This window comes from Selaginella moellendorffii, unplaced genomic scaffold (genome assembly GCF_000143415.4).
Source record: "Selaginella moellendorffii unplaced genomic scaffold, v1.0 SELMOscaffold_30, whole genome shotgun sequence".
NCBI classification, from domain to species: domain Eukaryota; kingdom Viridiplantae; phylum Streptophyta; class Lycopodiopsida; order Selaginellales; family Selaginellaceae; genus Selaginella; species Selaginella moellendorffii.
Genome location: NW_003314291.1, coordinates 969476 through 990835, shown reverse-complemented (window position 1 = coordinate 990835; position 21360 = coordinate 969476). Strand labels below are relative to the sequence as shown.

Sequence of the window (21360 nt, the reverse complement as noted above, 5' to 3'; positions counted from 1 at the left end):
TCCTAGCCGTGCGACTGAGCGTAGGACTTGGGAAGCTCCGCAGCTGTAGGAGGCCTGTTTTGATCATCGTACAGCTTTGCTTCGGGAGTAGCAAGCCGTAAGTCTGCCTCCGTGGTGGTGATGACCGGGCTCATCAACGTACCGGAGGTATGGCGGGCTCGATTTCGCGGGAGAAGTTTTTGACCGTGTGGAGTTCAAGGATGTGAACGTCGATGCTCTCGGCTTACTCCCACTCCCCCGAGGAGGCCGTGGACCACGAAGGCGTTGTGCCGAATCACATCACCTTTGCGAGAGTCCTCGACGCTTGCGCGGATATGGCAACGGCCGCCGTCCACGAGCGGGTCCTCCAAGCGGACCGAGTGATCGTGAGCGCGCTTCTCATGAGATCAATCTCTACGGCAAGTGTGGCAAGGTGGATCTTCGACGAGTGCTGGAAGTACCTCTCGTGCTGGAACTCGATGCCCACGGCTATCAGTGAGACGCTCGAGCTCTTCCTCGTGGTGCCCTACGAGATAACTTACACGGTACTGGTTGCCAAGCTGGGCGCTGGCCGGGAGGTGTTCCGGCTCCCAAGAACGCGAAGGACGTGAAGAGAGGCTCTCGTTTGGCGCGAGTGGCTCACGTATCCAGAGAAGTCGTGGCCGTATGTTATACTGAGCCAGATGAGGCTGAGATCCAGCAGCTGGAGAACAAGGCGAACAATTTCTTCGAGTGTTTTTCTAGTTTTGATGTATGTGGCCTTCAAATTGCTCGAGGCCAGCATCAATTTGGAAGTGTAGCCTCTTTTTCTTTGTGCTCTTGTTTCAATCATTCATTGTTGCGTGCAAGTTGAACCTCGAGTGTTTCAAGACTTGAGATGTTAGATTCCTTGATGAAAAGCAAAGTCCTCCAACAAAATTAACATGTCATGAACGTCAGCTTACTCTTGTTTGTACTCCTGTTTCAGCTCTTCAATCACTTTGTCTCGCTTTCTTTGTCCAGTTTAGACCGAAGAGTTTCAAAATAAATTCCATTTTCTCACTCTTTGTACCTTGAGATTGAAGGATGTAAGTTCATGCTTGACATAGCGCATGTAGATAGAACAAGGAGTTTCTGCTTGCAAGTCGTTATAACACAAATCATAAGATAAATGGTGAGATTCGTACACTGATTTGATAGATTTTAATACGCTTCCACGTTCAGGCCACGAACACGGCGTTTGTTACGGCATTCTCGAAGGTGCTTTGATGCAAATGGATTGCCATTGACATATCCAAAGTCTCCTCTCTTGCCTGTCTGATTTAGATCGTGAAACATCCTGCTGGTTCTTATGTCTTTCTTTTGCTTGGTCGTCTATGCACAGGCTGGATCGCTCTCTCGTTTGCTTCTCTCGAGAGCATGAGCACAACTTTTTGAGAGAATAGGCCCCAGTGCCGGCTCGCTCGAGCGGAAAATGTGGTCGGCTGATCATCTCCTTCTCCCTTTCACGCTTGGCTTTATCCTCGCAGCACAGACTTACGTTTCAGCGCAACCAGGTGAGTAGCATTTCATCGATTTGAAAGATGGTTTTTGGAAGAACTCTATCGATCTTGTGCAGGATTTTTGAGCCTCGACTGTGGAGCTTTCGACAGCCACACTGATGTAAATGGTATCGAATGGATACCCGACGACAAGTACATCACCACCGGAGAGACAGCTTCCATTTCAAGCTTGTTGAAGAAAGATGCGGATCTAATAGTGCAGCGTCTTCGCTACTTTAATGACACCTCCCGGAAGCACTGCTACGCTTTGCCAGTTGTGGTGGACGAGAGCTACATCGTGAGGCCGCGGTTCTACTACGGAAACTACGATGGGCTGGAATCAACTCGAGTCGAGTTTGACATCGCGATTGGTGCGAATACTGTGATGAATGCGAGCCTGGGAAGCCAGTCGTCGTGGTACTACGAGTTTGTGGTGAAAGCCACAAACTCGACACTAGATCTATGCCTTGGAACCAGCTCGAATTCACCGGCAAATATCCCATTCATCTCCACAATCGAGCTTAGAAGGCTGGCTCCTGGGATGAGTGGAAGTGTCTTGGATTATAGTGAGGTCTTACTCATGTGGAGAAGGATCAATCTTGGAGCAACTTCAAACGAAGATATCAGGTAAGAAACTCCCAAACTTTTTTCTCTTCGAGCGTTCAATTCTTCGAACAGGTATCCTTTGGATGAATACGATCGAATATGGAGAGCTGACAAGAGCTTCAAAAACATGGGAAGCTACCAGCGGATCAACACTAACTCGACTGTTTCCGTAGGGAAAACTTTTAACAAGCCTCCCACCGCGGTGATGAGCTCCGCGATCGTCTCCAACTCCGTGATGGTCTTCGAGTTTCCAGCCACGCTCGAGGCAACGAAGTACTACGTGAACTTTTACTTTGCGGAGTTCTTCGCTCTGGGGAACGACACGAGAGAGTTCACGCTCCTTTTCAACACCAGCTCTCTTGAAACTCCCCAGATCGCGGTGACCGTCAACATCGAAAAGCACACCCAGGCTCCGCTTACTTCAGTGCAAGTGTATCTCAAAGCTCCCGTGGAGCTTTCTAATCCAACGCGTTTCTTTCTGGTCCCCACGCCAAACTCTACGCTGGGTGCGGTCCTCAATGCTGCGGAGCTCTTCGAGTATAAAGGTGGTCTCCTTCCAGGGACAGAACCCAATGATGGTATGTAGCATCATATACATTATCTTGTTTGTGACAGTTTTCTTCTCTGGACAGTGGTAGCGATTCGTGATGTGATGAATGACTTTAACATCACTGGATGGTCGGGAGATCCTTGTTTGCCTCTTCCCTACACTTGGCAGTGGATCACTTGCGACGTAGCTCAAATCCCAGCAAGAATCACAGAGCTGTAAGAGGATTCATATCTATCATACGAAACTGAAGAGCTTTGCATTGCAGGAACTTATCCAACCAACGTTTGAGTGGTAATATATCACAGTCCATCACGAAGCTGTTACATCTAACAAAAATGTATGAAAGGCTCTTTAGCACTTGGTTTCTTCTCATCTTGTCCTTCAGATATCTGGATAACAACGCATTGACAGGGCCAGTTCCAAACTTTAGCTCCTTGAAGAACCTCACGGTTTTGTGAGTACAGCGTATGCTCGAAAATTAGAGTGTTTCTTACACTCACTATTTCACAGGTCCTTACAAAACAACAGCTTGGATTGTGTACCACCAGAACTGCAGCTCTCTTTCAAGTTCGTTTATCGAGATTCTCTCTTGAATTTTATCTTTTGTTTCCTTCCTTCTGCAGCACTAGTGTTAAGTTATGCGAGAAACTCGACGCAAAGAAGACGAAAAATACAACACTTTTAATTGGAATCGCGGTTCCATGCGTAGCCATGTTACTACTCGCAGCTGGACTTGTTGTGTGTTTCATGTCCCGTAGAAAGACGGACAAGAGCCCAGGAACCATCAGACCACAGGAGTCAGATACCAAAGATACTGAGAGTCCAAGTAAGTTGCAAACTGCTGGCTTGTGTTTACAGCTCATTTCTAATCTCCAGGCCTGGCTCCAAAGTCTCCAAACTCCAGCACCAAAAACTTTAGTTACAAAGATGTGATCGAGGCCACAAACAACTTCAAGCAAGTTCTAGGCGAAGGAAGCTTTGGACCAGTGTACTATGGCCGCCTTTCCAATGGTGTTGAAGTTGCTGTTAAGGTTTTGTCAAGCTCCTCAAAGCAAGGATATCAAGAGTTTAATACAGAGGTGAGTTTGATCGTGAAGCATGGATACCAAACTGATTCAAAACCATTGCATTTTCTTGGCAGATTGATATTCTATCAGTCGTACATCATAGGAACTTGGTCTCTTTTCTTGGCTACTGTGACCATGGATCGAAGCTTATACTGCTCTATGAGTTTTTGTCGAATGGAACTTTGAGAGAGCACTTGTATGGTAAGTGATCTTCTTTGGTTTCCATTTGTCTCTCTTTAATGTGCTTGTATGTAAGGCACAAGCTGTCCAACTTTAAGTTGGAAATCTCGATTGCAAATTGCTTTAGACGCTGCTCAAGGTAAACAAGACGAGTTTGTATGATGGCTCTAAACAATGATTTTCATAGGATTGGAGTATTTGCACACGTCTTGTAATCTTCATATAATCCATCGAGACATAAAGACAACCAACATACTTTTAAGCTCTGCTATGGTTGCCAAAGTTAGCGATTTCGGGCTCTCTAAGCTTTACGACAAAAACAATGCATCTCACGTCTCAACAATTGTCAAAGGAACTCCAGGATATCTCGATCCAGAGTAAGCAGAAACTTCAATTTCATTATCTTCTGGTTTGAACCATTGTCACAAATTTTTCTTCAATGGTTTCTCAGGTACCATTCCTACAGTAGACTCACAGAGAAATCAGATGTGTACAGCTTTGGAGTGGTACTGTTTGAAATTGTTTGCAGCCGTGAACCTATCAATCTGACACTTCCAGAGGAACAAGTTGTTCTTTCAAAATGGGTAAGAACACTCTTTCCAAGTCTTTCGCTTGCTTGACAGCAGCTTTACTTCCTCCAGGCATGCAGGGAACTCGAGAGAGGCAACCTGAAAACTCTAATAGATCCCAAGCTATCAAGCTATAAAGAGCAAGCAGTATGGAAAGTTTTGGAACTTGCAATGAACTGCGTGGAGCATCGATCCGATAGGAGGCCAAACATGAGCGCTGTGGTAAACGAGCTGAAAGAGGCCATCCAACTTGAAGAGGAAGGGAACTCTATCACACGACCTATGGATACTTTCAGCAGAGGAAGATAAGCAGTGCAAGTTTACCAAAATTGGGACAGTGGTTTAAGAAGTGTTGGTGGTGTTGATCAATTTCTTTCGCCGTTCTTCATAAGTAGCTAAAACACACAATCGTCAGCTGTGAAACTCTGGTAGAAGTTTGCTTACGTTCAGTGGGCCGAGAGAGGAGAGGCACATAATTTGTTTTGCTAAAAGAAACAATTGAGTCTGCAACATGATGGATTTAATCAAAGCATGAAGAGAAGCATGCTCACCAGGACAATCAAGCTCCAGCATGCCTTCAGAAATTAGTGCAGCTGTTAACAGCGTTTGGTCGAGATGTTTCAACAAATGCCTATGTATCTGTGCTTTTGATTCTACAAACATATGTAAACCAAAATGTGAGCCTGGATCTAACTTTGACACTTACCAGGCCGGCAGTAGAATCGAAGGCCTTGAAAAGCACAACTCTGAAGAACAAGCGGAAGCTCGGGCGCCATCACATACTGTGGTTTTCTCATTGTCTTGTCCACATCTAAAAGGTCATCAATGATCTACAAAATCAACAAACTTATTTATCTCCATGGAAAAAATCGAGTTGCAGCTTACTGTCAGTGTTTCATGGCCACGGCCAATCATGAAAAGCACAGCAGCCATGCAACGAACTTGATGCCATAAGAATGCGTTTCCTCGGACGTGCATAACCCACAGACTTCTTCCTTCCCAGCTGAAAGGCGAGACAGTGATGAAGAAACCAACAATCCAAAGATTCAAATACTCTACCACTCTTCAATTGGAAGAATGTCGAAAGCCAGAATCTGTCGGGTGTAGTTGTGAATGTTGTCAGCATCCATTTTACAGAAGTTGCGAAAATCGTGCTCACCAAGCAGTCGCTGAGATGCTTGCTTCATGGCCTAAACAAAATGAAAAGAAAAATGAAACTTCTGCAGCCAAATTTTCAATTTCTTACGTCTATGTTTAAGCCATCGTCGATGAAGAAGTACTTGTACTCCCGATACAAACAGCTGAACCTGCGCAGCAGAGCACTCGCAAAGTGAATGCTTAAATTTGAGAGTGATACCTTGCATGAAATCCAGGAGGAACAGGACACCATCCAAGAACTCGTATATCTGCTGGAAGAGCCCGATTAAGTGAGCTTACGTAGTCTATTTCATCGTCATCTGGCGTGATTCACACGATTAGATCACGAAATCTCGAGTGACGGTACCTGTTTCGGCGGCAAACATCTCCTCCTCTTCGCGGCTGGATCTTGCGACAGTGACTCTATCTTTTGAGCCATAACCAGACTCTTCGGTGTCATCCAACGCTTTCTTTTTCGAGCGCAAATACAATGCAATAACCTGCAAGCAGCCAAGCTCGAAAAAGGAAGAGTTACACCGCAAAGAGAACCTGAGCAGTCGCCGAAACACCTCTATCAGTTCGACCACACCTCGAGTAATTTGCATCGGCTATAGAACCGACTACAAGATTTGTTCTCTGTAGAGCGGCAAAGATCTCGGACTGGAAAATGCCAGAGTTGCTCTCATGTTCTAAGAAAACACTGCATACCTCGACAGTTTTAAAAGCACAGCCTTGCGACGCAAATCCATGGTAACTAGATAGTAACAAAGAAAAAAGAAAAAAAAAAATCAGCTTTCTTCCAAACGAAAGATAGGAACGTACCAGCTGCCAATGTACATGATTTTCAAAGCCACAAATCGTCGCTTAAAGTTTCCTAGCAAGAGAGAAAGAGTTACTAGGAATCCTTTTAAACGGATCGTAGAGTACCTTGATTTTCTTTCTTGTGATTCTTGTGAGTCCGCTTCGATTTTAGCGACTGGTTCTCACCATGCTGAAAGAACAGAGAGTAAATCGAATGGGACAGAAGAAGAACGAACCTGCTGTGAGAATCGAGCAGTTAAATTTGCATTCTCCATTTCCAGTGCCTGCGCCAAGATTTTCACTCACTGAAGAGAGGATGAAAGAACTTGCCTTGATCCTCGCAGTCAATGCGGCAACATCGTTCTCCAGCTCGCGGATGCGCCCCTCTTCCATCGACCCCAAAATTCAAGAGCAAATTTTAGGGTTTATGGCGAGAGTTTAGGGTTCTTGAGGTTTTCCCGCCATGGCGATGAGCTTGAGCGGAGCGCGAATGGGCGGCGGCAAGCGCACATTCCCCGGCGGCGTCACCGAGTGGCAGTGGAAGAGGCTCCAGATGCACAAGCAGCCGCGAGAAGGCGTGGCTGCTGCGCGAGCGCCGGATCTAGGAGAAGCGCAAGAGGCAGGAGCGCGGTGACGGTGCTGGAGAAGCCATGGGAGCAGAGCTTCCCGGCCAGGACGCCCAGCACACACAGATGCCTACCAATCGATTCTCATAGCTCCTTATAGACCTTTCCCATTTCTCGGGAAGAACAGGACGAATCGACTTGGCCGCCGAGGCTTGTCCCATCCACCAAGGAAGATCAAAACCTCTGGGATTTTTGGCGAGCCAATCTCGGTGCACCGGCAGGAATGGCCGATCGTCTCCACGATCTTGCCAAATGCTATCAATCACGAGCCGTGCCGACGCTCCAGGTCATCGTGGTGATGTCCGCGTTCCGCCGCTTCATCAGCGCCTTCCCAAGCACCTGGCTCCCCTTCTTGCCGCAAGAACTGGTAGCTATAGCTTGGATCCAAGTTCAGTCACAGTGCCGGTTACGCTCGATCCAAGCTCGAGAACTCCGCCAGTTACACATGATCCAAGCTCGAGAACTCCCCCAGTCATTGCAGTGGTTCCAATCTCAAGAGCCTTCCAGTGTTCTTGGCGGTCTCCACTAGACCACTGGCGACTACGCCCGATGCTTCGCCATCGCCGTGCCCACAGCATGCGAGGTTTTTCCACTCACAGCCACAGCAACGTTCTTGACACCGCCAGCGGCATTTGTGACGATGCTGGCGACGTGGGATCCAACGTTTCCAGTGAAGATCTCGACGAAGTTGCCGGTCACGGTATGGATCATGGCTTCGGCTCCAAACTTTGCGACTTTGAAGAGCCAAGCTAGTGGTGACGAAGGATCCCACCGATGAAAAGAACCGCCAGGATGCCGAGAGGGGCGAGAAGTGGAAGGAAGAGCAGGAAGATTGGTGTACCGATGAGCAGCACAAAGATGGTTACCAGTGCCGGCCAGCATTCCTCCAGCACAGACAAGGATGAGTCGATGCTTGATTCGATCCATGACGCCTTGCAAGCATTTCCAGGTCATGGCTAGCGCTTGACAAGCTTGCTCGGCCATGAATCAAGCAGCAGGGTGATTGTGAAAGCAGATCAAAGCTTCGGAAAAGCTTTGCGACTGGTGATCTCGTCTCGGACATAAGCGACACACAAAGTTTTTGCAGTTTGGGAAGCCGATTGAAAACGAGACTTGTTACGCATTTACTCCTGGCTTTCGTTCGTGGCTGGTGCAAGAGAGCTTCCAGATGCAAAAGCCGGACACTGCGAGCAAAGAGACATCGAGCACAAGATCATCAATGGGCGTCTTCGTTAGAGATGACTCAGGTAAGTTGGTATACTCTGTTAGCTTACAAACTTACACAGCTAGTTTCATCAAATGCACAATAGAGTGGACGCGATGGCTGGTGATGGCGATAATGTTCAGGGTATGCTACCTCTTATCGCTTTCATTGTTTAAGTTAACGCGTGACAGCTTGAAGTCTCCATTTTCTCTTCCCAAGTTTGGTGGAAAATGGTGACTTTTGTCTCTCACTTTGAAGGGAGTGCCAATTCCTCAGCATGGACTGTTACTTCGATGTAAAACTGGAATAGTTTCAAGAGATTTTTTCCAAGTCCAGAACGTTCTATGGATTTGGCGAGAAACTTTCAGAGGTACTTTTCAAATGGATCTTATTGACTTGCTCTTTGCGCGTGCATGTTTGTTTGCGTGACAAAGTCCCTGGTTGCAGCGTCGTTGTTATCATGTCTTTCCAGGTCTTAAGCAAGTTTCAGCTATCTGAAAAAGAGGGTAGCAACAATGTGGTCAACTCCTCTCATCCTTCTTTTTACGGCTCCATTCTTCGCAACACAGATTTATGTTTCAGCTCAACCAAGTTAGTTGGTTGACATGAATCTTTTGTTAAAAGTCTGAGCATTTTGTTTGCAGGATTTCTGAGCCTTGATTGCGGAGCTTCCGAAAGCCACACGGATGAGATTGGTATCCAGTGGACACCAGATGGCAAGTACATCAAGACAGGAGTTGAAGCCTCTGTTTCAAGTACGCTGAGGAGGGGATTGAGTCCAATCTATCAGCGCCTTCGCTACTTTCCGGATACATCTCGAAAGCACTGCTATGGACTGCCAGTTCTGGTGGACGAGGTTTACCTTGTAAGACCAATATTTTACTATGGCAACTACGATGGCCTCGAATCATCTCTCAGAGAGTTTGAGATCCTGATCGGTGCGAACAAGGTGACTGATACACATATTACAAAAGGAGAACCGTGGTACCACGAGTTTGTCGTGAAGGCTGCTAATTCGACGCTGGATTTTTGCCTTGCGAGCAACTCGACATCACCGGCAAATGTTCCATTCATCTCGGCAATCGAGCTGCGGAGACTGGAACTTAGCATGAGCGGAAACCTTTCAGATTCCAATGAAGCTATAGTAGTCTGGAGAAGGATAAATCTAGGAGCAACATCGGATGCCGATATCAGGTAAGCACTTGCTAGTGTGTTTCACATCTCCTTGCAAATAAAAACTGGAGTGGAAACAGGTTTCCCGAGGATCCTTACGATCGAATGTGGCAAGCCGACACAAACATTACGAGCTTGGAAAAGTACCAGCGAATCAGCACGAACTCGACGGTCTCGGCAAGCACGTTTGACAGGCCTCCCTCGGCGGTGATGAGAACGGCAATCACCTCGGACTCGGCCATAGTCTTTACATTCCCAGCGAAACTTAGAACATCACTGTACAAAGTCAACTTTTACTTTGCTGAATTCGCTAATTTAGGCAACAACACGAGACAGTTCACGATCTTCTTCAACACCAGCATGTTTCAAGATTCACCACTGATCATTGACACCGGAAAGGCCGACACTTTGACATCGACGCAAATGTACCTCAAGTATCCGGTGGAACTTTCACATCCGACGCAGTTTCTTTTTACTCCGACGCGAAACTCAACACTTGGTCCAATTATCAATGCTGCCGAGCTACTCGAGTTCAAAAATCTCCTCCCAGGGACAGAATCGGATGACGGTAAAAGATCCGCAGCCGAAAAGAAACATATTTTCTCATACTTGAACACATTGTTTTTTCTTTCTTTTACAGTGCTAGCAATACGCGAGGTGATGAACCACTTTAACCTCACTGGATGGTCAGGGGATCCTTGCTTGCCTCATCGTTACACTTGGAGCTGGATCACCTGCGACTTAGCTCAAAGCCCAGCGAGAATTACAGAGCTGTAAGAACAAGGTTTCTAACGTAGAATCTTTATGCCTTTGTACGTTACAGGAACCTGTCGAACCAGCGACTCAATGCTACCATACCAGAGTCTATCAGGAAGCTATCACATCTTACAAAAATGTATGTATCGTATTGAAACTTTTTTGTCTCCTTCACGGTTTCTCGTTTCAGCTATTTGGATAACAACGTATTGACAGGACGAGTTCCAACTTTTAGCTCCTTGAAAAATCTTACGGTCTTGTGAGTACATGCCATGCCACATTGCTTGAGCTCCTTGCTTACTGGTTTCTTTTACAGGTCATTACAGAACAACAGTTTGGATTGCATACCACCAGAACTTCAGTTCTCTTTCAAGTCAGTTTTCTTTTTTATTGTTTTTTTTTTCTTATCATTTCTTTTTGCAGCATAACTGCTAACTTATGTGAAAAGCACAACAAGAAAAAAAAATACAACGCTTATCATTGCGGTAGCAGTACCATCTGTAGCCATACTATTACTTGGAGCTGGACTTGTATTTTTCTTCTCTAGTAAAAAGAGGGACAGTCCGAGAACTGTTAGAGCACAAGATGAAGAGACTACAGAGAATTCAAGTAAGTTCATCCTAGTTTTTAACTTACACACTGATCCGGTTCTCTGGGTTAGAGCCAAAGTCTCCAAATTTCAGTGCTAAAAGCTTCACTTACAAAGATATAATTAATACCACAAACAACTTTAAGAAGGTTCTTGGAGAAGGAAGTTTCGGACCAGTGTATTATGGCCGACTTCCAGATGGTACTGAAGTTGCAGTGAAGGTTTTGTCAAGCAGCTCAAGCCAAGGGCATCAGGAATTTTACACGGAGGTGACTTCAAATATCTAAAAACATTGTTAAATTTGTGTTTTCTTGACAGATCGATATTCTATCAGTTGTGCACCACAGAAACCTGGTAACTTTTCTTGGCTATTGTAATCAAGGGTCTGAGCTTATATTAGTGTATGAGCTTTTGGTAAATGGAACATTGAGGGAGCACTTATATGGTGAGTTTTTGTTATATAGTAATATCTTTCTTTCATGATGGTTTGTGCCTCTTTGATGGTTTCAGGCACAAACCGCCCAACATTAAGTTGGAAAACACGGTTGCAAATTGCTTTAGAGGCTGCTCAAGGTAAACAAGTTTGCATAAATTTGAATTGAGCAATACTTCTCTCAGCATTGGAGTATCTTCACACCTCATGCAATGTACACATAATTCATCGAGATATCAAAACAACGAATATACTTTTAAATTTTGCTATGGTTGCCAAAGTCAGTGACTTTGGAATTTCCAAGCTTTCTAACAAAAATGAAGCATCACATGTCTCAACTGCCATAAAAGGAACTCCAGGATATCTTGATCCAGAGTGAGCTTAGAAAATGTTGTTTTCATTTTAATCAAGCTGGTTTGACAGGTACCATTCATACAACAGGCTCACGGAGAAATCAGATGTATACAGCTTTGGATTGGTTTTGTTTGAGATTGCTTCTGGTCGTGAACCAATCAACCTATCTCTTCCAGAGGAGCAAATTGTTCTCTCTACATGGGTAAGAACACTTTTTTTCACTTTTGTTTTGTTTGACAGCAGCCTTCACTTTCAGGCATGCAAGGAACTTGAGAAAGGCAACTTGAAAGCGGTAATAGATCCAAAGTTATCAAACTATAGAGAGCAATCAGCATGGAAACTTTTAGAGGTTGCAATGAGATGTGTGGAGCACTCCTCCAAGGGAAGGCCTAACATGAGTATGGTGGTAACTGAGTTGAGGGAGGCTATTCAGCTTGAGGAGGATGGGAGCTTTAGCTCGAGGCAAAACTTCAACAATGGAATATAATATTTATAATAAATTGTTAGATGTTGCATGTATTAACATTTGGTTTGCTTAATAGTAGTGTTATTTTTATTTATTAATCCAATTGATCAAATAAAGTTTATAATTATAAGCATTTTTGTCATAAACACAAGATTAATCTTATTGTATATCAACCATTAGATGATACAATAAAAAATAATATAAAAATACAAGATTAATCTGAATGAATAACAACCATTAGATAGTAGAATATCTAAGTACATTCTAGGTATATCCACAAATTTGCTTAAACAAACCAAAAATATATTATGAGCATTAAAAAGTTTACTCTTCAGAATTAGACAGAATATTAAAAATATTAAGCTAATTAAGTACTTTTTTCAGTGGTTAAATTAATATAAATCATACTTTAGATTTGGGTCTAAAGTAAATTATTGCTGAGTGTTTATGGTCAGCAAGCAAGTCTTCCATCCCAAGAGTCTCTAGAATCTTTTATAGCAACAAAATTTCTACTTTCTGAAAAGTTTCTCCAAGTGATAAGATAAATTCCCAACTTTATAACCACCTTTTTGCAAAATATCTGGACTTAATTACCCACCATTAATCTCAAAAGTTATACTTCCTCCCCTTTCCCGCCGCGTGACGCTGGCCCTTGCCAAGCAGCCGTGCCGCCCCCGAGGCTTGGAACCACTTTCTAGGCAGTGTTGAGGAACCCAGAATATTGTGATAAAGTACTTTTCAATTCACAATCCTCCACCCCAGACTAATTATATGCAACCAAGCCCTAAAAATGATTCCTAGGTGACGAAATGTTTCTTTGCTGCAATCATGGCGTCGCAAGCTGTTATCAGTGCTCTTGGATCGATCATCGAAAGTTTCCTCATCACCAGGCCACAGCTCAAGAACTTTATCCATAGGGATTCAAAGACACATCTAAATGCTTAAAAGGTTTTGAAACGGTCAGAGACTTTGTGCTTATTTCTCAAAAGTTGGACTCACTGGATCCTCCAGATACAGTATATTCCTTTTGCAACGATCTGTTGTCACATATGATGTGTGAAAGGAAGATAGAAGAAAACACACTAGGTTCGTAAGTAGAAATGTGGTTGAAGGCACCGAGATGGGCAAAAGAACTTTTCAGATGGAATGGATTGAGACGCATACACATTCTCTCCCAGATAAGAAAACCCAAGAAAGAATGGTGGGTTTATTCATGAATCAGGTAGTAGAGTGGCGCAAAATGGTGACTGATTTTATAGATTTTAAAATACCCTTCCACGTCACGAACAATGCCGTTTCTTACGGCATCTGCGAGAACAAAGGTGATGCAAATGGATTGCCATTGACATATCCAAAGTCTCATCTCTTGCCTGTCTGATTTAGATCGTGAAACATCCTGCTAATCCTTATATGCGTTTTCTTTTGCTTGGTCTTTGCACAGGCTGGAATATTCTCGTTTTCTTCGCTCGAGACCATGAGCACATCTCTTTGGGGACTAGGCCGGAGTTTCGGCTCGAGCGGAAAATGTGGGAAGCCGATCATCTCCTTCTCCTTTTCATGCTTGGCTTGATCCTTACAGCACAGAGTTATGTTTCAGCTCAACCAGGCGAGTGGCATTTCACGATCCAAAATATGGTTTTTGGAAGAACTGTATACGACTTTCTGCAGGATTTTTGAGTCTCGACTATGGAGCGCTTTAGACGTCCACACGGACGAAAATGGTATCGAATGGATACCCGATGACAAGTACATCACCAGCGGATCCATTTCAAGCTCGTTGAACAAAGGGTCGGATCTACTTGCAGCGTCTTCGCTACTTTAGCGACACCTCCCGGAAGCATTGCTACGCTTTGCCAGTTGTGGTGGACAAGAGCTACATTGTGAGGCCGCGCTTCTACTACGGAAACTACGATGGGCTGGAATCAACTCTAGTCGAGTTTGCCATTGCTATTGGTGCGAACGCTGTGATGAACGCGAGCCTGGGAAGCCAGTCGTCGTGGTACTACGAGTTTGTGGTGAAAGCTACAAACTCGACGCTATGGAACCCGGTCGAACTCACCAGCAAATATCCCATTAGGAGGCTGACGCCCGGGATGAGTGGAAGCGTCTCGGATTATAGTGAGGTCTTGCTCATGTGGAGAAGGATCAATCTTGGAGCAACTTCAAACGAAGATATCAGGTATGAAACTCCCAAACTTTTTTCTCTTCGAGCGTTCAATTCTTCGAACAGGTATCCTTTGGATGAATACGATCGAATATGGAGAGCTGACAAGAGCTTCAAAAACATGGGAAGCTACCAGCGGATCAACACTAACTCGACTGTTTCCGTAGGGAAAACTTTTAACAAGCCTCCCATAGAGGTGATGAGCTCCGCGATCGTCCGTGATGGTCTTCGAGTTTCCAGCCACGCTCGAGGCAACGAAGTACTACGTGAACTTTTACTTTGCGGAGTTCTTCGCTCTGGGGAACGACACGAGAGAGTTCACGCTCCTTTTCAACACCACCTCTCTTGAAACTCTCCAGGTCGCGGTGACCATCAACATCGAGAAACACACCCAGGCTTCGGCGCAAATGTATCTCAAAGCTCCGGTGGAGCTTTTAGATCCAACACGCGTTTTTCTCGTTCCCATGCTAAACTCTACGCTGGGTCCAATCCTCAATGCCGCCGAGCTCTTCGAGAACAAAGGCGGTCTCCTGCCAGGGACAGAACCCGAGGATGGTATTTATTATACGTTGTCTCATTTGTGATAGTCTTCTCTTGTTTTCTTATCTGGAAGTGGTAGCAATTCTTGGACGTTGCTTTCCTCTTCCTTATACTTGGGAGGGATACATAGCTCAAATCCCGGCCAGAATCACAGAGCTGTAAGAGGACTCATATCTATCATACGAAACTGAAGAAATTGACATTGCAGGAACTTATCCAACCAACGTCTGAGTGGTAATATATCCCAGTCAAGCAAGAAGCTGTTGCATCTAACAAAAATTTACGAACGGTTCTCTAGCAATTCTTAGTTTTCTTCTCATCTTTAGTTTTTTCCATATATCTGGATAACAATGCATTGACAGGGCCAGTTCCAAACTTTAGCTCCTTGAAAAAACTCACGGTTTTGTGAGTACAGTGTATGCTCGAAAATTAGAGTTTTTCTTACAGTCACTATTTCACAGGTCATTACAAAACAACAGCATGGATTGCGTGCCACCAGAACTGCAGCTCTCTTTCAAGTTCGTTTCTCGAGATTCTCTCTTGAAATTGATCTTTCGTTTTCCTTCCTTCCGCAGCACTACTGTTAAGTTATGCGAGAAGCTCGACACAAAGAAGAAGAAGAAAAATACAACACTCTTAATTGGAGTCACGGTTCCATGCGTAGCTGTGTTACTACTCGCAGCTGGACTCGTTGTGTGTTTCATGTCCCATAGAAAGACGGACAAAGAACCATCAGACCACAAGAGTCAGGTAAGTTGCAAAATGCTGGCTTGTGCTTATAGCTTTCTCATCTCCCTGGTCCAAAGTCTCCAAACTCCGTGATCATGGCCACAAACAACTTTAAGCAAGTTCTTGGCGAAGGAAGTTTTGGACCAGTGTACTATGGCTGCCTTTCCAATAATGTTAAAGTTGCTGTTAAGGTTTTGTCAACGCCTCAAAGCAAGGATATCATGAATTTAACACGGAGGTGAGTTTGATCGTCAAGCATGGATAGCAAACTGATCTCAAACCATTGGCAGATTGATATTTTATTGGTGGTACACCACAGGAACTTGGTGTCGTTCCTTGGCTATTGTGATCAGGAGTCAAAGCGAATAGAACTTTGAGAGAGCAAAGTGATTTCTTTCGTTTCCATTTGTCATCTCTTTGATGTGGTTATGTATAGGCACAATGTCCAGCTTTGAGCTAGAAATCTCGGCTGCAAGTTGCTTTAGACGCTGTTCAAGGTAAACAGTGTGGTGACCCTCGACAACAAGTTTCACAGGATTGGAATATTTGCACACCTCCTGCAATTTACATATCATCCATCGGGATGTGAAGACAACTAATAAACTTTTAAGCTCTACCATGGTTGCCAAAGTTAGTGACTTTGGGCTTTCCAAGCTTTACAACAGGAACAACATATCTCACGTCTCAACCATCACTCACTCAGAGTGAGCAAAAACTTTCTTAATGACTAACTTTTTTTTTTTCTAACGCCAGGCTCATGGGAAATCAGATGTGTACAGCTTTGGAGTGGTACTGTTCGAGATTGCTTGCAGCCGTGAACCCATCAATCTATTGCTTCCAGAGGAAGAAGTTGCTCTTTCAAAATGGGTAAAAACACTCTTTCAAGTCTTTTGTGACAGCAGCTCTGCTTCCTCCAGGCATGCAAGGAAATTGAGAGAGGCAAGGCCTCTTTCAGCTCATTTACCACAGTGCTCATGTTCGGCCTCCTATCAGAGCGATGTTCCACACAATTCATTGCAAGTTCCAAAACTTTCCACGCTGCTTGTTCTTTACTGCCAAAGTTATAGACTTTATAGTCCAAAACTTAGGATCTACTATAATTTGCAAGATCCAGCTCGAGGAGGAAGGGAGCCCTCTCACAAAATCTATGGAATCTTTCACTAGAGCAAGATAAGTAAGTTTACCAAAGTATTTTAAGCGTTGGTTGCGTTCAAAATCAAAATCTGCTTACGTTCAGATAATTTGTTTTGCTAAAATAAACAATTGGGTCTGCATCATCATGGATTTAACCATGCAGAAATACAAGAGAAGCATGCTGACCAAGCTCCAGCATGCCTTCGGAAATCAGTGCAGCCGTCAGTAACGTTTGGTCGAGATGTTTTAACAAATGCTTATGTATCTGTAACTTTGGATTCTACACAGATATTTCAATCAAAATCCAAGCTTGAATCTAGCCGTCACAGTCACTTACCAGGTCGGCAGTAGAAGTGTAGGCCTTGAAAGGCACAAATACTGTGATTTTCTCGTGGTCTTGTCCACTCGAAAAGGTCGTCGATGATCCACAAAATCAGTGATCTTATTTGTCTCCAGCTTACTCTGGAGACAAATATTGGTATTTCACGACCACAGTCAATCATGAAAAGCACGGCGGCCATGCAACGAACTTGATGCCATAAGAATGCCTTGTGCATAACCCACAGACTTCTTCCTTCCCAGCGAAAAAAAGAGCAAGCAAGCAATAACCTGCAAGCAGCAAAAAAAAAAGAAAAAAAAAAAAGAAAAAAAAATCAGCTTTCTTCCAAACAAAGAATAGGAACGTACCAGCTGCCAATGTACATGATTTTCAAAGCTACAAATCGTCGCTTAGAGTTTCCTAGCAAGAGAGAAAGAGTCACTAGGAATTCCTTTAAAAGGATCGTAGAGTACCTTGATTTTCTTTCTTGTGATTCTTGTGAGTCCGCTTCGATTTTAGCGACTGGTTTCCACCATGCTGAAAGAACAGAGAGTAAATCGAATGGGAGAGAAGAAGAACGAATCGAGCAGTTAAATTTGCATTCTCTACTTCCAGTGCCTGCGCCAAGATTTTCACTCACTGAAGAGAGGATGATCCTCGCAGACAATGTGGCACCATCGTTCTCCAGCTCGCGGATGCGCCCTTCTTCCATCGCCCCAAAATTCTGGAAGAGCACATTTTAGGGTTTATGGCGATATTTTAGGGTTCTTGAGGTTTTCCCGCCATGGCGATGAGCTTGAGCGCCGGGTGTGGCAATCGATGGGAGCTGCTGGTGGTGCGAATGGGCGGCGGCAAGCGCACATTCCCTGGCGGCGTCACCAAGTGGCAGTGGAAGCGGCTCCAGATGCACAAGCAGCGGATGCGCGAGAAGGCGTGGCTGCTGCGCGAGCGCCGGATCTACGAGAAGCGCAAGCGGCAGGAGATGATGGCCGCGGTGACGGTGCTGGAGAAGCCGTGGGAGCAGCAGAGCTTCCCGGCCAGGACGCCCATGGCCGACGAGCAGCTCTCGGCCCTAGCCGATAGGTTCCGCAAGCCAGGCGCGCTGGATTTGTGGAACTGGCGCGATGGCCCATCCAGGAACGCTGCTGCTGGGGATGGCGATCTAGGCGAGCAAGAGGAAGGATTCTTCTCGGTCGACAATGGAGACGATCGGCCATTCCTGCCGGTGAGTATCACCGAGATTGGCTCACCACCGACCAAGGAAGATCAAAACCTCTGGGATTCTGGAAGGGACAAGCCTCGGCGGCCAGCACTGGGTAAGTCGATTCGTCCTGTTCTTCCCGAGAAATGGGAGAGATCTAGGAGCAAGCAAGAACTATGAGAATCAATTGGTAGGCATGTTTATAAGAATAAACCCTCTCTCTCTCACACACACACGCGCACACCGGAGTTCTTGCAAGATCGACGTGTGATCATCTTGGGATCTTCTCTATCAAGCTTTGGAGACTTTGATTTCCATCACATTCTTGATTTTGGGGGCATACATACCATAGACTTGGCTCTGCCTCTTGACAAGCTCGAGCTGTTCTTCCCCAAACGCTAACAAATCACGGCCTCCTCCTGCCTTGCTAGACTCGAATCCTTGACGGCAGCGCCTCGCGATGTACTCCCTAATGTTATAATCGGGAAATCTCCGTGCTTCGCGAAGCAGTGATCGATAGAGGGATCGCGCCTCCATAGCCGACGCCATAGCCACGCTCGAAAAGAAGAAAATAAATAATTGGATAGATCACCGTCAAGCTGGTCAATTGGTCAACTATCAACGGTCATTCTGAAGCATATGCGAAAAGATTCTCCATAAATGAGCTGGTCAATAGTCAACGGTCTTACGAAAAGATTCTCCATTAGCTCATGGCTTCTTCCATTCTCGCCACCAGCGAGGCGTGTTCTTGGGGCAAATTCCATGGGGCAAGGAGGAGGAGAGCGCCCAGGCGCTGCCGCAATGCTTGTTCCTGCAGGGCGTCCTGGCAAGAGGTGAGCAGAGATGGATTAATGCGGCTGCGAGATGATTTCCAGTGATTTTGATGAGCTCCCAGCTCGCCGGTGTTCTTGTGTTCTCGGCATTTCCCTTCACGGCAGTCAAGGCAATCGCGAATAGCTCGCTCGGCAAGCAGCTCCAGGAGAGGATGCAAGAGACCAAGGCCGCGGCGGAGAACTCCCGATCGGCTGTGGATGCCGCGAGAATGAGGGCTAGGGACGCGAGGTGAGGTAAAGAAATCCTTTTAGATGGAGATTAATTTGCTGATCGCTTGGCTCTAGTGTGTGGTTTGGCCAAGATCGTCCCAAATGGCTGGGGCCGATTCCATACGACTATCCTGATCATCTCCAAGGAAGCTTTCCTGGAGATTATGGCTTCGACATAGCGGGACTTGGAAAAGATCCCGCAAAATTCGATAAGTTCTTCAAGTAAGTTCCCTCCCGTGAAGTCTATGGAACTTACTATCACGTAGTTCTTTTCTTATTCTTCTTCCAGTTTCGAGATTTTGCATGCTCGATGGGCGATGCTAGCAGCGCTGGGAGTGGTGATCCCGGAGGTCTTGGAAAAGTTTTTTGGAGTTAACTTCGCAGAGAGCGTGTGGTGGCGAGTCGGGTATGCCAAGCTCGAGGGCGACACGCTAGATTATCTCGGGATTCCAGGCCTCCACATTGTTGGGGCTCAAGGCATCATCGTCATTGCGATCTGCCAGTTCCTCCTCATGGTAAATCGTCCTTTTTCTCGTCAAGTTCTTCCAATCGATACAAACTAATCTATGATCCAAACAGGTTGGTCCAGAGTATGCCAGGTACTGCGGCATCGAAGCACTAGAACCGCTAGGAATCTATCTTCCCGGAGACATCAACTATCCGGGAGGAGTCCTGTTTGATCCGCTGGGACTCTCCAAAGATCCGGCTACTTTCGAGGAGCTCAAAGTCAAGGAGATAAAGAATGGCCGTCTAGCGATGGTGGCGTGGCTGGGATTTTACGTCCAAGCTCTCGTGACAAAGAAGGGCCCTTTGGAGAACTTGCTCGATCATTTACAAGATCCTCTTCACAACAATGCCGTTACGTCAATCCTCCTCTAGCTTCGCAAGAGAAAGATAAGTTCTAGATTGATTCCTATGCTAGCCGATAAGAATTAAATCCCAGGTATGGTGTCTTCGGAAAGTCTGCTAATCCCGTGAAGCCTGGCTCGAGAACACGGTTCCGCTCAATCTCATATCTTTCGACCACCTTGTCGTGCTCGAGGAGTTCCTTCAATGGAGGTGGAGTCTCCACAATTGGTCTCACAATCTGCGGAAGAGAGCAACGAAGAACAAGAAAAAAAAGCGTTTGGCTTGTCACTGGATTGTTCTTCCACTGGCATGGAACGCAGCAAAACGAGGACGATTTGCAAGCGGAACTTGGACTTGTTCCACTCGAGGACGATTTGCAAGCAAAAAAACTTGGACGATGTGTGATCCCAGCTTGGAAGAACACACATTAAAACGATCGAATGGAATAAAGGAAGAGAAACTTACCTTCATGGGAGGGCAGTGGAATCCTTTGAGCTCTGGACAATAGAGTTCCAGTCGATCTTTCTCCTTGTAAGGAGGATTTAAGATTAACACGTTGTCGCTCCAAAACATGAGGTCTACGAGCTCGTTACACTCGTGGAGGTTGAGCTCCTTGAGCCCCCGCGCGACAATGTGCCCTGTTCTTAGCTTCCCACACCTCGCGAGCGATAGCTTCTCCAGAGAACTCGACTGCTCCAAAAGAGAGTATAAGAAAAATCCTGTAAGAAACTTGAGAAATCGTAGAAGTACCTCGAGGAAAACATACTCGAGTGCTGTGCAGCATGACAAATCCAACTCCTTGAGAGCGTTTGCTATGTTGTCAGGCATGACAAACCTTGCCAAGGACGTCGCTCCACGGAGCTCTAGCTTCTCCTAGAGTTTAAAACCATCGAAAATGTGAATGGAATGTTTTCGCTTTGTGTGATCTTACCAAGGAAGGCCGAGAGGCCCTGAAGAGCTCATCGATAAATGCCTCATTCACTTTGCTACTCCAAAGAATGGAAATCTAGCAAACACTCTACCAAGGTTAAGCGAAAGAAACGGAGGTAGTGGAAGAAAAATCGCTTACCAATTGGCAAACGTGCAAGATTGTAGCACGAATTTCCCCAAAATTCGGCGCAGCAGCTGGATCTGGCAAAGCTTCCAGCGGCCGCTCCCACTTGAAATTCCCTAGCGCCTACAAATCCATCTCAAGAACTCATCACACCGATCACAGACCTAGATCGCGATCGCCATACCTTCTGCCATCCAGAATCTGGCTTCGGCGCCCCGCCTTTCTTTCCCTTCTTGCCCTTGGGCGCCATAGCTCGGCGCCATTCCTCTCGCCCTCATCTTGATCTTGGCGGGAGACGCATCGCTCGGCCAGCGCAA

At 45.6% G+C, this 21360-nt stretch overlaps 7 protein-coding genes across 8 annotated transcripts; 4 read left to right on the top strand and 3 right to left on the bottom strand.

Moving 5' to 3' along the window:
- Nucleotides 1-1284: 1284 nt before the first annotated feature.
- LOC112348543 (probable LRR receptor-like serine/threonine-protein kinase PAM74) lies at nucleotides 1285-4795 on the top strand. Its single transcript, XM_024681299.1, has 14 exons — nucleotides 1285-1514; nucleotides 1577-2126; nucleotides 2178-2683; nucleotides 2738-2870; nucleotides 2921-2992; nucleotides 3041-3109; nucleotides 3166-3222; nucleotides 3279-3481; nucleotides 3532-3734; nucleotides 3797-3923; nucleotides 3979-4041; nucleotides 4090-4279; nucleotides 4354-4486; nucleotides 4544-4795. Exons 1-14 carry the CDS (start codon nucleotides 1433-1435, stop codon nucleotides 4778-4780), a joined length of 2625 nt encoding a protein of 874 aa, XP_024537067.1. The 5' UTR covers nucleotides 1285-1432; the 3' UTR covers nucleotides 4781-4795.
- Nucleotides 4563-6827, bottom strand: LOC9648622 (tRNA pseudouridine(38/39) synthase). Of its 2 annotated transcripts, XM_024681301.1 has the most exons (16): nucleotides 6740-6827; nucleotides 6646-6693; nucleotides 6536-6599; nucleotides 6431-6482; nucleotides 6317-6362; nucleotides 6158-6268; nucleotides 5976-6108; nucleotides 5829-5928; nucleotides 5718-5778; nucleotides 5531-5661; nucleotides 5357-5474; nucleotides 5178-5301; nucleotides 5023-5124; nucleotides 4916-4975; nucleotides 4796-4866; nucleotides 4563-4751 (listed from the first exon to the last, which is right to left on the bottom strand). In XM_024681301.1, the coding sequence occupies exons 1-15, from the start codon at nucleotides 6800-6802 to the stop codon at nucleotides 4814-4816; spliced, it is 1266 nt and encodes a 421-aa protein (XP_024537069.1). In that variant the 5' UTR covers nucleotides 6803-6827; the 3' UTR covers nucleotides 4563-4751; nucleotides 4796-4813. The 2 variants fall into 2 exon arrangements, with proteins under 2 accessions (XP_024537069.1, XP_024537068.1); XM_024681300.1 differs by lacking the exon at nucleotides 4563-4751 and having other exon boundaries at nucleotides 4847-4975.
- Nucleotides 6828-8355: 1528 nt separating this feature from the next.
- On the top strand, nucleotides 8356-12031 carry LOC112348514 (putative leucine-rich repeat receptor-like serine/threonine-protein kinase At2g14440). Its single transcript, XM_024681182.1, has 10 exons — nucleotides 8356-8383; nucleotides 8884-9433; nucleotides 9493-10185; nucleotides 10359-10427; nucleotides 10485-10541; nucleotides 10852-11026; nucleotides 11076-11202; nucleotides 11268-11330; nucleotides 11376-11565; nucleotides 11614-12031. Exons 1-10 carry the CDS (start codon nucleotides 8356-8358, stop codon nucleotides 12029-12031), a joined length of 2370 nt encoding a protein of 789 aa, XP_024536950.1.
- A 4636-nt stretch (nucleotides 12032-16667) lies between these two features.
- On the bottom strand, nucleotides 16668-17645 carry LOC112348568. Its single transcript, XM_024681373.1, has 5 exons — nucleotides 17537-17645; nucleotides 17370-17433; nucleotides 17265-17316; nucleotides 16915-17186; nucleotides 16668-16857 (listed from the first exon to the last, which is right to left on the bottom strand). Exons 1-5 carry the CDS (start codon nucleotides 17606-17608, stop codon nucleotides 16835-16837), a joined length of 483 nt encoding a protein of 160 aa, XP_024537141.1. The 5' UTR covers nucleotides 17609-17645; the 3' UTR covers nucleotides 16668-16834.
- On the top strand, nucleotides 17589-18328 carry LOC112348567 (probable DEAD-box ATP-dependent RNA helicase 48). Its single transcript, XM_024681372.1, has one exon. It carries the CDS (start codon nucleotides 17681-17683, stop codon nucleotides 18275-18277), a length of 597 nt encoding a protein of 198 aa, XP_024537140.1. The 5' UTR covers nucleotides 17589-17680; the 3' UTR covers nucleotides 18278-18328.
- A 465-nt stretch (nucleotides 18329-18793) lies between these two features.
- LOC9648621 (chlorophyll a-b binding protein 7, chloroplastic) lies at nucleotides 18794-20459 on the top strand. Its single transcript, XM_002976382.2, has 5 exons — nucleotides 18794-18930; nucleotides 18993-19159; nucleotides 19216-19362; nucleotides 19430-19655; nucleotides 19720-20459. The coding sequence occupies exons 1-5, from the start codon at nucleotides 18808-18810 to the stop codon at nucleotides 20017-20019; spliced, it is 963 nt and encodes a 320-aa protein (XP_002976428.1). The 5' UTR covers nucleotides 18794-18807; the 3' UTR covers nucleotides 20020-20459.
- Nucleotides 20054-21293, bottom strand: LOC9648620. The gene is made up of 5 exons (XM_024681181.1): nucleotides 21228-21293; nucleotides 21059-21166; nucleotides 20921-20995; nucleotides 20455-20862; nucleotides 20054-20227 (listed from the first exon to the last, which is right to left on the bottom strand). The coding sequence occupies exons 1-5, from the start codon at nucleotides 21291-21293 to the stop codon at nucleotides 20054-20056; spliced, it is 831 nt and encodes a 276-aa protein (XP_024536949.1).
- Nucleotides 21294-21360: the final 67 nt, after the last annotated feature.

Bases quoted from the DNA above. Each gene is read 5' to 3' on its own strand.
- LOC112348543 (XM_024681299.1), top strand. From the start codon at position 1,433: ATGTGGTCGGCTGATCATCTCCTTCTCCCTTTCACGCTTGGCTTTATC. The intron at 1,515-1,576 runs GTGAGTAGCATT...GATCTTGTGCAG, and splicing joins TTACGTTTCAGCGCAACCAG to GATTTTTGAGCCTCGACTGT. The intron at 3,924-3,978 runs GTAAGTGATCTT...CTTGTATGTAAG, and splicing joins TTTGAGAGAGCACTTGTATG to GCACAAGCTGTCCAACTTTA.
- LOC9648622 (XM_024681300.1), bottom strand. From the start codon at position 6,802: ATGGAAGAGGGGCGCATCCGCGAGCTGGAGAACGATGTTGCCGCATTG. The intron at 6,694-6,739 runs GCAAGTTCTTTC...ATCTTGGCGCAG, and splicing joins CATTGACTGCGAGGATCAAG to GCACTGGAAATGGAGAATGC. The intron at 5,662-5,717 runs GTAAGAAATTGA...CATTTTGTTTAG, and splicing joins ACGATGGCTTAAACATAGAC to GCCATGAAGCAAGCATCTCA.
- LOC112348514 (XM_024681182.1), top strand. From the start codon at position 8,356: ATGGCTGGTGATGGCGATAATGTTCAGG. The intron at 9,434-9,492 runs GTAAGCACTTGC...GAGTGGAAACAG, and splicing joins ACATCGGATGCCGATATCAG to GTTTCCCGAGGATCCTTACG. The intron at 11,027-11,075 runs GTGACTTCAAAT...TTTTCTTGACAG, and splicing joins ATCAGGAATTTTACACGGAG to ATCGATATTCTATCAGTTGT.
- LOC112348568 (XM_024681373.1), bottom strand. From the start codon at position 17,608: ATGGAAGAAGGGCGCATCCGCGAGCTGGAGAACGATGGTGCCACATTG. The intron at 17,317-17,369 runs GTACTCTACGAT...CTCTCTTGCTAG, and splicing joins TCACAAGAAAGAAAATCAAG to GAAACTCTAAGCGACGATTT. The intron at 17,187-17,264 runs GTACGTTCCTAT...TGCTGCTTGCAG, and splicing joins ATCATGTACATTGGCAGCTG to GTTATTGCTTGCTTGCTCTT.
- LOC112348567 (XM_024681372.1), top strand. From the start codon at position 17,681: ATGGCGATGAGCTTGAGCGCCGGGTGTGGCAATCGATGGGAGCTGCTG.
- LOC9648621 (XM_002976382.2), top strand. From the start codon at position 18,808: ATGGCTTCTTCCATTCTCGCCACCAGCGAGGCGTGTTCTTGGGGCAAA. The intron at 18,931-18,992 runs GTGAGCAGAGAT...ATGAGCTCCCAG, and splicing joins GCAGGGCGTCCTGGCAAGAG to CTCGCCGGTGTTCTTGTGTT. The intron at 19,656-19,719 runs GTAAATCGTCCT...TGATCCAAACAG, and splicing joins TCTGCCAGTTCCTCCTCATG to GTTGGTCCAGAGTATGCCAG.
- LOC9648620 (XM_024681181.1), bottom strand. From the start codon at position 21,293: ATGGCGCCCAAGGGCAAGAAGGGAAAGAAAGGCGGGGCGCCGAAGCCA. The intron at 20,996-21,058 runs GTAAGCGATTTT...AGTGTTTGCTAG, and splicing joins TCTTGCACGTTTGCCAATTG to ATTTCCATTCTTTGGAGTAG. The intron at 20,228-20,454 runs GTAAGTTTCTCT...TCTCTTCCGCAG, and splicing joins TCCACTGCCCTCCCATGAAG to ATTGTGAGACCAATTGTGGA.